Here is a 14,285-nt window from a genome sequence, read left to right as displayed (position 1 = left end):
TATGGAAGAAGGCATGGGGAAAGGAAGCAGATGTAGGAGAGTAGGGAACTACAGCTGCAAAGTAATTGTAACCTAAAAGTACAGAACAGATTGTGTACAGAGATTGTTGAATTTGTGCAAGGGAAGAGAAAGGAAGTGTAAAGAAAAGAAGACAAAGTTAATGAGAACTTTTGAAATGTAAATATCTGAAAAAGGAAAATTGAAGCTGGATCATAGAATGAGAAGAGATGATTTTTGCTATTACGCAGAATGGAGTGTGGTGAGAGCTCTGGATAGACAAGATTGCATTATGCATAATACAGTTTGATCCATTTTTAAGGTTTGGTACATTTTTAAATAAATTTAACTTAAAAGCTATTTTGTAGAATAAGTAGGGGAATGAGAACTTCTCACAAGAGAACAAAGAGCTCTGCTAGTATGAAACCTGTTGCAACTAGAAAGCAATCAGCATAGGAGGGTATGGTATCAGTGGTATAGCGACTGATTTCCTTGGAATGATACCACATTCACATTGCCCCTATGAAAACAGGACATTTTTTTTCCCTTTTGTAATGTAAAATGAAATGGCACGAAGGAAACAACTATTTTTACTGAGCAGATAGCTAGAGATATTCTGGTGATAAAGGGCACAGCTATTGTGATAGCAGTCAGGAAAAACGGGCAGGGTGGAGGCTTTGCAGGAAGGGAACTTTGAGAAAGACACATGAGGAGCAAATGGAGGCAGAATCTCACTCCTATACTTCACTGAAACTTCCTCCAAAACGAGGTGTTGGATTGGCTCATTGTCTGTTCTCAAGACGGCCGTTGGTACCATGTACTACATGCTGGCATAAAGCAAAAAGCATTTTGATAAAATAGCTCTGTACTTAACTGCTCAGCATTGGTGATGACTGTGCAAATAACTCCAGTGTTGCTCTTGAATTTATAATATCATTAGAAGACAGCCATCAAAGTAATGCCAATAATGTAATTGCTTGATCTGTATTTATCCAACAAACAATTCAAAGCAGAACTACATTCCAGCCATTCTACAACCCAGTCCTTTCTGATTAGGAAATTCAACAGAACATAATGCAAACACATTTAAATATCCTCCTGAAAGTGAAACAGGAAATTAACTTCTCTCTTACTTCTCGAAAGAGCAGCTATACACACTTTAAAATATAATGGTAGTATGAACAACTTACTATTTCTATGAACTCTTATGCAAACACAAAAAGGAATTTAGAAGTCACATTTGGAGCTAATAAACATCTTCATAGTCCCATAAATGAGGGGCTTGGGGCATTAGAACCACATGCTAAGTTTTTATTATCACTCTTCTTCTTGATGCTGTTCAATAATAGTGCAGTATTTTCTGGGACTCCCATTCATGTCTTTTTTGTAATGTTGTTCTCCTAGGTGGTATTTAGTAGCAAAAGTAGATGCTGACTTCCTTTGCTAGCTAAATGGGAATTTAGGCTATTCACTGCCTGTGAATATTGCTAATAGTGCTGGCCTTGTTTTTATAAGGCTGGTTTTCCTTTGTGGTATTTTTGTTGCACTCTGCTTTCATGCAAAGGCCTTTTGGTTTGCACAGTGGCTCATCCCTTTTGCAGCTGCTCAGTACCTGCAGGGAGAAGTGGGGTTAAAGTAAGCTGTAGTCAAGTTACTTGAAGCTACTGGACCAAGTCTCTGACAGTCTTGGCTAGCTCAGTGTGAAAAGTGGCTGCTTGTAATCAGCACAAGCTAATGTGGGACTAATGACACCAGAACTGGGTAGCTGAAAAGATGATTCAGAGTTTTTGAGTTCTTTCCTGAGAGAAGCTTAGGCTGTCATGAGTAGGGTCATTATGTTAGGATGGAGAATTTTGTTTCTGCAGTTGAAGTGATGGTCAGTGAAATTCTATGGCAACAGTTCAGACTGTATATTTGCTTCTTTTCCAGGCATAGACAATGCATCAATATTTATGGAATTATGTAATATTCTTGGAATTTGAAGGAGCTGCCAAGGAACTGTTTTGCTCTCTTCAATTTGAAATATCTTCACTATTTTCTTCTTGACCAAAACAAAAACAGTAATTATACATCATAAGATTCAGTTACTGACCAAATTCTAGATTTTTGGAACAACCCAGAAATTCTGTACAATAGAGGAAATCTTCAGAGACTAGTAGAATCAATTATATCCTTATACATCCATAACCTAGAATTGGATATACCAGTTTCAAGGGAAATGTCAAAACATTTTCTTTGTAATAGAGAACTTCACAGCTCCCTGGAAGTTGCAGACAGACTGAACTAAGAACTGCAACTCTGAAAATGGATGTCTATTTTCAGTTCCAAAAGGATGGTTACATAATTCTTCAGCTTTTATGTTATATAAACTGGGCCTTTTATCTTGTTTGTTAAGACATCAAAGGAGTATACATTTGATACAATTTTTAAAAAATCTTTAATAAATTTTAATGGAGCTCAATTTGTTTTCTTTTGTGTTTTTAATGTTATCCTGTAAAGTGAAAACAAAATTACAAAATTCATTTTTATGCATTTTTATTTACTTTACAGCCCATTCTGGTTTGTATGGACCAGTTGCTAAGGCTGTGGATCATCTGTGTAACAGCCAATTGCCCTAAAATGAGGTCAGTGACTCAGCTAAGTGCAGTATTTTGTAAGCTGCAAGAGCATGTATATCATGTCAAAGCTGACACAGGTCTTATCCAAAATCACATGGGAAATCTCAGCCTTGCTGTAAAGCCTCATTAATTTCTGTGGAGACAAACACACCATTTTCTCGGTATGACATGGGCTGCAGATGTTCTTGCAAATCCCTTTCATGTAAGACACATTGAATCTGTCATTAACTGACCTCCTAATAGTCTGAGTCTTCAAACTGAGGAAGAGCTAAAAAAATTGTCAGGACATGGGAATATTTGACCATTTACCAATTATTCTCAAATTTTTAAAATGTTATGAACCCTTATTTTTTGTGTGTGTCTGAGTCTGTTGTACATTAAAATCACAGGAATGCCAAAAAAATCAGAACCATAAATAGTGGAAATATGTGAACAGCTTATTTTCATCTATTGTATGCTGCTTCTCTTGTACTAGCTCTCTGCCCAGACCTCATTTTTATGATTGAAAAACATTTTATGAAAACTAGCAGACTCTTTAAATATATAAACATGACTGTTATTGGTATAATATTGGAAATTCTGAAAAACATCTAGTAGTAACTAGATCAGCATGTCCAGTGATGCAAGGCATCTTGCATAAAGCTTTGGAAAAAGGCATGGAATCACTTGCTACAAGCATGCAGTTGGCCAGATTTAAAAAAAAATAAAATCAGTGTAGCTGACAACCCACCCTACACTGCACTGCCTTGGCAAACAGAGAGGACACATTGCATGTATAACCTGGACTGCAGATAGCTATGAAAGAATAGGGCAGAGAAAATAAATTTGGCAATGCTAAGCATGGACCTCAAGCAAGTGCCCTAAAAGGTGTGGAGATACTTCATATTAATAAATAGTACCAGATTATACATCAGGTCAAGCTGTTAAATTTAGGCTGCTGAATTGCTTCTATGTCCCAGAGACGCCGTTGCGGCTCTTCGGGAGGCTGCTGGATCCCAAAACCACGACCCAGGGCCGGGACCCAGGGCCGGGACGCAGGCCCGGTTGGTGGGCAGGGGGCTGGGGCACAGGTGGCTGTGTGTCCCTGCTCGGTCTCTCCCAGCCCTGCGGCAGCAGGCTTCGGACTGCAGCAGCCTCAGCGGCTTCTGCGTTTCTCGGGAGTGAGTGGCCCAAGAAAAGCCCCCGGAGAAGCCGGTGCTGTGCTGTCTGTGAGGGCTGTCTGTGAGGGCTGTCGCAAGCCCTCTGATCACCCAGCCCGGGGACGGCGCCCGGTGGGAGCCGGACGCTGCGCGGGCCCCATGGAGCCACTCCGGGCCATTTCCTTTGTGTTTTGTGGAAATGACCCAGGTCACTGCCGCTGCCTGAACTTCCTCTTTTTTTTTTTTTTTTTTTCTCCTCTCCTATGCTGCTATCAGTGTTCTGTTGTATATTCGCCCCTGCCAAACCAGAGCGTTCTAAACAGTGCAGCCCTTCCCCAGAGACCTGAGGAAGATGCCTTCTGCATTAAGGCTGACACCGAGGCGGGATCTTCCCTGGCATATCGCGCTGCAGGCGGGCGGGCAGAGCCCCTGGGGACACCTCGGGGCTGGTTGGTCCCTGTCCCCTGTGCCTCGTCCCTCGGGTCCGGAGGGCACCGGGGCCAAGGCCTGTTGCAGCAGATGTGCCAGTGGAGGATGCTGTCCCCGGAGTATCGGCTGCAGGGGAATGGAGCCATTGCTGGTGCTTGGCATCACCATCATGGCAAACATCTCTTAATGTTTGAAGCAAAATACTTCAGAGGTGACACTGCGGGAGGCTTTGCTTCCACGAAGAAAGGTGTGTTTTCCTGGCATAATAGATGTGTGGTAATTGTTGGGGGGGGGGGGGGGGGGCACACAAAGTGGCGCCACATCCAGGGCAGGACCCTCGCCCCAGGTGGCGCGGGGAGGGAGGGACGGCAGCGGGAGAAGCCATAATCGCCAGCAGAAATGGAACGGGAGCAGAGACATGTCCCGGTCTGCAGACCCTCCGTACTCCCCACGTGTCCTCAGCTCACCCGGCAGCGCTGGCCCCTGCAGCACACGTGGGATGGAAAATGGAATTTTCTTGCAAAATAAAGCAAGAGGAGTCTCTATCTTCTGGGTTTCTTCCACGTGAAATGGAAAGTAGGAAGTATTTGGCTGGAATGCCTAGAAGAGAAGGGAGAGAGAGCACAAGAGGGGGCTGGGACAAGGGTTGGATTTAGGAACAGGGAGGGAGGGAGGGAAATGGAGAGGAAGGGCTGCCAGCAGCTGCTGGCGCTGCAAGAGAACAGGAAATAGAGGAGATAAGAGGAGAGGAAGGAGGGGCAAAGGCAGAACGGGACAAGAGTGACGTTGCTGTGGTGGGCAAGAGCCATCTGAGACTCGAACACTGTGCTTTAAAAATTCTGGGATGTCAGGAACGCTGTCAAACAGGTGACCTGACACAGTTCCGATGACTTCAACCTGTGCTATGTGTGCTTACTCTGGCCAGCAAGTGATCAACCTTTACGTGAATATCTCAGTTTCTAAACTAGTTTTGGGTTGCACATTTAGCAGGTATATGTGGAAGACTCCGATAGTGTTGTATTGAGGTTTTTTTCAGGGTCCCTTCATCAATAATTCTGGCGCTTTCCATGGGCAATGACTGCTCTGGAGCAAAAGAACATTGGTTGTTAGAAGCAAAGGGCTCTGAAATAGTTTGTGCTCTTTACTGCTGCAGAAAAGCTTACACTTCAGCCAAGCACAGTATAAAACTGCATCCCACACTCAGGGGATACGCTGCTGAGAAGAGTGACTTTAGCACTAGATCCCAGGCCTGTAAACAACTGGACACATCTTGAATGATATTTTTTTGTATAAAAGTATCTGTCTCTTTTCAGTCTAGTCTACTGTGCAGAAAATTGTTTGTGTAGTGCTTCCTATTTCCAGTGATAAGCTTACTAAAATAAGGAGTTATGAAAAAAAAACCCCTTAATTTTTAAACTGCTGACAACTGTCAGGTTGAAATTCACAAACTTGCACAGAACTAATTTAATGTCCTGAATTTAATCACTGCTGGTATGTTTCAATCCTAAAGACAAATATATTTCACCAAAATAAAGTCTTGTTTTTTAATGGTGTTTTTATTCCCACACTGAGCATCCTATTTTTATTCTTTATTTTATTGAGGTTTGAACAGCAAGGTTTTTTTGGTGGGGAGCTACTAGGATGGCTTCTGTGAGAAGCTGCCAGGAGCTTCCCCATCCCCCATGTCCCACACAGTCAATGCCAGCCAGTTCCAAGACAGACCTGCCACTGGCCAAGGTTGAGCCTATCAGTGATGGTGGTAGCAACTCTGGAATAACAGATTTAAAAAGGGGGGAAAGTGATTGTGCAACTGCAACCCAGAGAGAGGAGTGAGGATGTATGAGAGGAGGAACTTTGCAGACAGGAGGTCAGTGAAGGAAGAGGGGGAAGAAGTGCTTCAGGCACATTCTGCAGGAGAGTTACCTGCAGAATGTGACAAAGATGGTGGTGAGCAGGCTGTCCTCTGCAGTCCACAGAGGTCTGCAGTGGAGTAGAGATCCGCCAGCAGGCCATGGAGTACCCATTCTGGAGCAGTCTGTTCCTGAAGGACTGGGTCCAGCTGAAGAGGTCCAGTTTGAAGAATTGCAGCCTGTAGGAAGAAGTCATGTTGGAGAAGTTCATGAAGGACTGTCTCCAATGGGAGGCACCCCACACTGAAGCAAGGGAAGAGTGTGAAGAGTCCTCCTGCTGAGGAGGAAGGAGCAGCATAGAAATGTGTGATGAACTGACCAAGCCCCAGTCCCAGCACCCCTTCTCCACTGAGGGAGAGATAGTTTGGGAGGGAAGTTGAACCTGGGAAGAAAGGAGGGGTGGGGGAAAGGTGTATTGGTTCTATTTCTGATTATCTCACTCTAATTCCATTTATTATCTAACAAATCTGTTTCCCCAAGCTCCATCTGTTTTGCCTGTGACAGTAATCAATGAATGATCTCTCCCTATTTTGATCTCTACCCACAAGACTTTCAGTGTATTTTTCCCTCTGTCCAGTTGGAAAGGGGAGTGGTAGGGTGGCTTTGGTGGGCACGTGGTTTCCAGACAGGGTTAACCTGCCACGTTTATTTAAGACATAAAATATCCCACTTACCCAAAGATCTGATGGGAACAGCCCAGTGATTTGCCCTTTTCAGAAATTAATGTTATGTTTGCACTATGACTGTGTGTTTGGGCTGACTATTTTTAATTTTTTTCTTTTAAGAAGCTCATACCCCAGGCTAGATATAGAGAAGGGGTTTTCTCTAGATGCCATTGTCTCTAGGCACTATATGGGAAGACAGTAAGCAGCAGATAATGCAAGTGTTCCTGGAGATTCATTGGAGACATCAGTTACCTTTCCACTTGCTCTTATATACAATTCTCTCTGCCAGACCTCCTATGGCCTAGATGGTGTTGGACTAATAAGGCAATAAAGGATTGACAAGGTTACATTTAACTTTCTAGAGCACAGTAATCTCCAGTTCTGTTTAGGATTCCTGTGTATGATTTTACCCCAGGACTCCTATTATTTTTCTTAATAACGCTGCATAGCAAAACTCAGATCCCTGCACTTACCATCTGCATAGGACCCGCATTCCTTGGAACAGTTCACATGGGACCTCCCAAGGCCTCTCTTTTCAGGTGACCACAGTCAAAGTCAGATAGCAATTGCTGTTACCAGCTCACCAGAGCAGCCCAGATTTCAGGAAAACTTGTTTCCACCACGAGAAGAATACGGTTTAAAGATCCTTGAGTCCTTGAAAGTCCAGAGCTTTCAAACCGTTATAGTATCAGTTCAAAATGAAGGTAGAAAAAATGGAGAGGCAGACAAAATAGAATTTGTGGTCCAAAGTCCCTGATATAAAGTGAATTCTTAATTATGCTACAACTATTTTCACTGTTGCCACAGTAAGTTACAGATGTGTTTTGTGAAAAACAGCAACCATATTTTGTACTGCTAAAGAATGGCCTATCTTACCATCATTGTCTTTGCACTGTGTTTGCTGTAGATCGATGCCTCCATTCTCCAGCACTTTGGAAGCCAGACGAGAAGAGCAGTTCTCTATGCACCTCCTGCTCACTATGAAACTGACCGTCAGCTCTGTCAGCGCATCCTGGCAAAACATGGATATACGGTCACAGTCCTTGAAAGCAGGGGACTTGTGGAAGAGCTGAGGCATGAGGGCCCTTATCACGGTAAGAGTAATTGCATTTAGTTAACATGTTAATTAATAAGTGCGGTCACTAAATGTAGAATTGATCCAGTGTTCTTCAACAAACATAAAGCATAAAAACTCTGATAAAAGTAATGATAGAAGCCAAATTCTAGCCCTTCTCAGATGTGTGGATAATTTTCCACAGTTAGGTGATTCTTCCACTAGCTATATCCTTTTTTAAAAAATGCAGCAGAGTAGTTCATCATAGTCTTGGCAATTAAATCAGATCAGTTTGGTTCCTGATGACTTCTCCTACCAACTTCATCAACACAACTGAGGGATTTTCAATAGAATGTTTCATAACAAAACACATACCTGCTACATTTTCTACGTTATCTTTTTCTCTCCTAAAGAAAACTTGTTTGTGTGAAGGTTATTTTTTCCTCTAGTAATGTTTTGATTGTTCTGTAAATTTGTTAAAGAACACAATATAGAACAAGTACATTTTGCACTTGATGCTGAATCTGGGATAGATTACTGTTGGTTCTTAGTTCCTCTTGAAATTTGATCCACACTTCAAGCAGTCTACTGAAGAATCCTGATCTCTTGCACAAAGGACTGTAGCTTTATTGTAGAGTTACACTGTGCTTGATAGAGAAGATTGGGCACCAGTTAGATTTGTGATGGCCATGTTTGAGTATTCTTTCACACCTCAGAGGTATGAACTGAAACTGTGATGCCAATTTGGTCTTGGAAGTCAATTCAGGAAATGGAAGGCTTTGAAAAAAATCTACAGGCTGCTATTCTGCCAGAAGAAAAATGGTGTAGTTTGATATTTCTTGTGCTAAAGGGTGTACTTTTTGCATCATTCAGGCTTGGGATATACTTCTGGAGCTAACAGAGTGCTCAGGTTGGCTTTGAGTTTTAACCAAACCAGATAATTTCATAGATTAAACCTACAGTTACTTAGCATGCTTGAGATTGCTCAAAATTCCATCATTAATTTCAAGTTTCTCTAAGAAACTGTCTTGAAAATGAAGTGCATATGGTTTTCTTTGACAGGCTGTATGAAGAAGTAGTAAATTATCTTCATCTCACTCTTACTTTAGTCTAGTTTTTTAGTCACCTTTCAGCCGCTCCTTGCCTTGAGTACTTTCCTTCTCAGAGTGACAAGACACACCATGTCTTGCAGGCTTTGCTAATGTCAGATGGACTGCAGGGGAAAGTCAGTATCTCTGGGGACCGTGTGTACCATCTCTGTGAAATACTTTTATTTCAAATGGCCAAGGAAGTGGGTATGCCAAATTCAGCTGCAACTTATTATAAAAAAAAAAAAAGAAAAAAAATGCACTGCACTAGATTTTCCTACATGCTGAATTCAGATTGACGTTCTCCTGTACAGTTTTCACACTCCAAATACTGCCTCTGCAGAAATGAGCTTAACTGTGGGTATTTATACTTTACAGGCTAGAATCAGTACTTCCTGTAGTGTTTTTCCAGTAATAATAATAAAAAAAATAATAAAAAGGTCAGGTATTTTCCAGAAACATCCCACAGCTTCCAGCAGATGTTGGATTATGTAAGAAAGTCAAATGCTTGCCAACTTAAGGCAAAGAGTAAGACTCTACTGCCATTTCATGGCAGCATAAATCTGCCTTTAACTATTCTCTAGTTAAATAAGTTATTCTCACGTTAAATAAGTGTCTAGCTTTAAGGTTATGTTTTAAAAACAAGAAATAAGTAATAGAGCATGTCTACATACCAACCCAATGATCTTTTCTCACAGCTAAGCAAATTTCATTCAAAGTCAGTTTTCTTCCCCTGTAGATGATGGGGTTTACTCTTCTGGATGGGATAGTACTCTTTATTTTGGAGAAGGGTATTTTGAGCTATGCTTTGGCATAATATTTTTCTAGTAGGAGTGTTATATGTTATTAAAAATATGCTCCTTTAGGCCTCAATGAAAAAGATACAGATAATGAACTGAGAAACACAGAGTATGAGTGCTGTGAAAAATCTAAAAAAAGAGTAATTTCTTGTTACTTGCTATTACTTAGCAGCTCTATCAGTTGCTTTTATTTGTGTGCAGTCTTTCTTACTCATGTGTCTTTCAAAGCTCACTCTGAATTTGAAAGGAGTTTTTTGTTTTGAATGGCTGAGAGCCAAGACTCTAGCTGAAGTCATATATGGAAAAAAATTCACCACAAAACATTCCTAACTTTTTTTTGTGCTGGCCTGCTAAGAATTTTTGGACCAGTTCTGCTGCTGTTGGGAACCCAAATGTGACAGTTCTGCACACGGATCTTCCAGAAAGATCCTCAACACCTGGGCTGAAGCACTGTGTTGAGTTCCTTGCAGTCAGAGAGAAACATCCGGGGAATAGTTTTCTTCAGTGGAAATTTTTCACTTCTTACAAACCAACTAAAACCATTTTGAGTTTTGGTAACTGAAAAATAGTTGGCTAAAATGAAAAACCTTTTTTTTTTTTTTTGAATCACAGCAAAGAGACCATGGTTTATGGGTTTACTATCAAAAATCCAGATAGATGTATTCTGCAGTAAAACATAAATTATTCAAATCCCTAATTTTTTACTGAAAAATAGCTTTGTCAGTGAATTTTCAAGCAGCTTTGCTTGAACAAAAAGTGGTTGTGCGTTCACCATTCCTTAGCAATTAAACCCACATGGAGGGAAAATTCCATGGGCTGATGATACCTGTGCCTGCTCTGAGCTCTTTGACACTTCCTTTTGCAGCAGCCCTAAATGAGCCAGTTTGCTGTAAATTTAACGTGTCTCTTAGTCTGCTGCTGGGAGGGGGATAGAGAGGTGGAACTGTGCTAGAACTGTGTTAGGAGCAGATGATGGAATTGTCAGATTTTGGAGAGAGCTGGGATTACCACCTTGGGAAATCTGTTTTGACATGGTCAGTACCTCCAGTAAATATCTGTGGTAAATCTGTTTTGAAGTAAGCCATTCAAAAGAAGTTGCTGATGAGCAAACAGCTCATCATAACAGCTGATAAGAAAGGTACCAGATTGTATTGGCCAGCACATCTGCAAATGGCACATTTGTTTGGTCTGCCAGGTAGTGTGATTGGCCTTCCTTCTTCCCTCCCTCCCTCCCTCCCTTCTTCATTTATAAAATGTGAACATCTGCCTCTCCTCTGGAACAAGATAAGACTTTGCCACAGCCTTGGAGGGGGTTGAAATTGGTGTCACAATCTCATGGAAAATAATAAAAGGATCAGAAGGAGGAGTGAGAAAGCCCCACACTTCCAGGCTTTCTCAGGGGAGATTTGCTATAATGAGCTGTACAAACCTCTGGACTTCCTTGCCTCAGCCCAGGACAGAGCTGTGTTGCTCTATCAGACATGAGTAGGATGACCCACCTGGCTTCAGAGCTCCCTTAGATCCTCCCAGACTGGCAAATACCAGAGAAGAACTTGACAAATATTTTCCAGTGTCTTCTGCCTTCTTCCCTGTTCTTCCAGTCTGAGACGCTCTCATCTGTTACCACAGTAAAGATTAACAGGATGTGTGTGTCCCTATGACTCTGTGCTACCCTGCCAACATTTTCACAACATTTTTAAAAGGGAGGTTTTATCTCAGAAATTTGTTTCTCTAGTAGGCATTTTTGCCTTCCAAGAATAATGTTCTCTAGTTACTGCCTGCTGCCTGAATTGTTCCTGAATTCCATACTTGGCCCAGATGCCCAGATGGCATCTTCAAAGATAAATAAACTACTTTTATCTTTCTTTACAGAGCCATCAGTTTTCCTGTCCTTTGTTGAATGTGCTTGCCTCATTACTCTTTGGTGACCCTCCCTTAATATACATTTCCTTAATTTCTCAATTCTTCACCTTTACAAATAGTTATGCAAATCTCAACAAACTTCAGGCTCCAAGAAATGTGTGCAGTTGTATGTTACAAATCTGACTGGCCAGTTTTAATTCATTCTGCAGTAACATGCAAAATTCTGTCATTACCACTAGCTCTTGGAATGGAAAAGATTGTGCATAAGCTCAGTGGTAGCCCATCAGTTTGGCCATGGAAAAAAGCATAGGTGTTCAGGCTGCTGACAAACTGAGTGCAGCAAAACATTATATGCTCCCTGCTGCTTTAGAGTGTTAGTAATTTGGTGGAAGCTCTGGCAATTGTGATGAGGGACTTTAAAAAATAATTATAAACCATTTTCATAGTATTGCTTTTACATGATCATTTCCTGGTTTCAGAATACTGCAGTTAAGTATTTAAAATTTACTCTTGCCTCTTTTTGCAGTTTGAATGACATCCACTGAAGATTAAATTTTAGCCATGCCATTAGAAAGATCACTACAGTACAAATATTGATGTGGGCTGGGATTTTTTGTGTGATTTATTGTTCCATAAGATAAGTATTGAAACCATCTTAGCTTTGTTCAATACTTACCTTTTCTGTCAATTTCCACAGAAATCAACACCATTTTCATGTCCAACTCATTTTCCTGACATTGTTAAGTATGGATCATATACTACATAGACACTTAAATTTACATATATTGCAAAGAATATTAGATCTGTAGTTATTTCCTATTTTCTGACATTGTCAATATACACTGGATTATGGTCTGTTTTCTGCCATTTTAAGAGCATGCTATGTTTAAATACTTGCCTGTGTAAACTAAGCCCTAGTTCCAGTAACTATGAGGATGATCTAGCTTTTTGCAGATGTGGGAGTGGTGCTTGGGTGGAGCTGCACCAGCAACAGGAAGGGATGATTGAGACAACAGACCCATGGGAACAAATCTGAGCAAATCTTGGCCTTTCTCTTTATGTGCTTGGGTCAAGAGATCTGTCTGGTATTTAAAGTGGCACTACTACATATTACAGCAAGGAGTAAATACCCCCTCACTGATAAAGCCACATGAATATACTCAGGTATAACTCATTTTGCTGTAAAATGGTGGTTTGAGAATTTTATTATTATGGAACATAAGGCCTCTGCTGCCCCTCTCTTAGCTCTCTGTAGAGAGTTATTTGCTGCTTTGTACACAGTGGTGGTCATTCCCTGTGGTAAAAGCTGGTGCTTGGGGAATGTCAGGGAACATGAGGCTGCAGGAGCAAGCACAGGTGTTGATGTGGAGTGATGCTAGCTGCAAAATTTTCTCTCTATGTATATTGAATGACTGAAAAAGCAGCTGTGGGGACAGATGAAGGAAAGTCTCATTTGATTTTCCCCAAAAGCAATTTTTGAAGTCAATATTTGTCAGTTTTTAATTTTGATTTGTTCGGTATCCTTTGAAAAATTACTTTTTAAAGAAATTCACATTTTTCATGGAAGAAAATTAGTCAGTTCACTTTGCTTTGCAGTTCGAGATACAAGGCCAGAAAATGCTGCCACATCAATTAGAGATGGAGAAAACTAGGATAGAAACTGTGATTCACTGTCAGAATTAGGATGAAACACATGCTCTTTGCTGTATAGCTTTATGTTATTCCTTGAGCATATTTAGTATCACCTCTCACTGTTCTCACTGTCATACTTTTGACCAGAGGCTAAAGGAAAAGTATCAGCTTAATTGCTGACATCTGGCCAGCAGCAAGCACTTGCAGAAGTGCTCCTTCGTAAGTGCAGCCAGTAACAGTTTCCTCAAAGCTGCTAATTAGTCTAGAGTATAAATATAAACTACAGCCATGGGTTTCAGAGGCCCTCAGGCCATGGCTGGTGACTGTCAGACATCCGTTTTTCATTTTTCAAGACATACCATATCAGCAAAATTAGTGAAAATGAGAGAAGGTGCTAGAGACAGGAGGACACAGTGATGCTCTTTCTTCAGTGAGTGTGAAGGCTGGTATGTTTGGGTGAACAGAGGTGCTTGTTAACACAAACTGTTAATGAATTCTGCTGCCAAGGAAAAAAGAACAATCTGTTCATCATGGCTGTAGTAATCAGGGCATGATGTACTACAACAAAGTAGTTATTAGGAAATCTGTTTTGGGAGTAAAGCTAGTGAAGTAATCAAATAGATTCCCTGGAGCTGTGGAGCATTCAATCTTAGATGTCTTGAAATATTAGGTGAAGAGATTTTATTGGGTGTAGTGAGTCCCCTGGTGGGGTAACAAGATGGTCTTGCAGACATCTTGGAATTTATGACTAGCCTTGAGAAAATCAGGCAGACAAAAAACTGAAGAGGGAAAATAATTTCTATGGAATATGGAGAGATTTCAGGTGTGAATCAGCTGTGGTGACTCAGAGCTTGGAGGAACAAGCAATATGTAGTTTAGAGCATCTTTTTAAAATGCAAAATATTCTCAAAGCCCCCAGAATTTATGAGAATATCTTCCTGACGGGAATGGGGAAAAGGGAAGGGAGCAAAAATCAGTTGTGCTTAGATAATAGCCAGCTGAACTTTGAGAAAGTAGAAAGCAAATAGCATCTTGTGAAATAGGGATGTTTTTCATGGGATGGCATGTAAAATAAGTACTAAGAGAACCA

General features: G+C 41.1%; 1 protein-coding gene across 5 annotated transcripts in view; it reads left to right on the top strand.

Annotated features, from left to right (window-relative positions):
- CPED1 (cadherin like and PC-esterase domain containing 1) overlaps positions 1–14,285 on the top strand; it is a 144,661-nt gene that overhangs the window by 5,694 nt on the left and 124,682 nt on the right. For all 5 annotated transcript variants that reach the window (XM_041421015.1, XM_041421016.1, XM_041421013.1 and 2 more), the window contains exon 3: positions 7,666–7,852. In XM_041421015.1, the coding sequence (XP_041276949.1) occupies positions 7,666–7,852 (187 nt within the window). The remainder of the gene's footprint in view (positions 1–7,665; positions 7,853–14,285) is intronic.

The sequence above is a fragment of the Onychostruthus taczanowskii genome, unplaced genomic scaffold, assembly GCF_017590055.1.
Source record: "Onychostruthus taczanowskii isolate IOZ18803 unplaced genomic scaffold, ASM1759005v1 scaffold68, whole genome shotgun sequence".
NCBI classification, from domain to species: domain Eukaryota; kingdom Metazoa; phylum Chordata; class Aves; order Passeriformes; family Passeridae; genus Onychostruthus; species Onychostruthus taczanowskii.
This window is presented reverse-complemented; position numbering and strand designations above follow the sequence as displayed.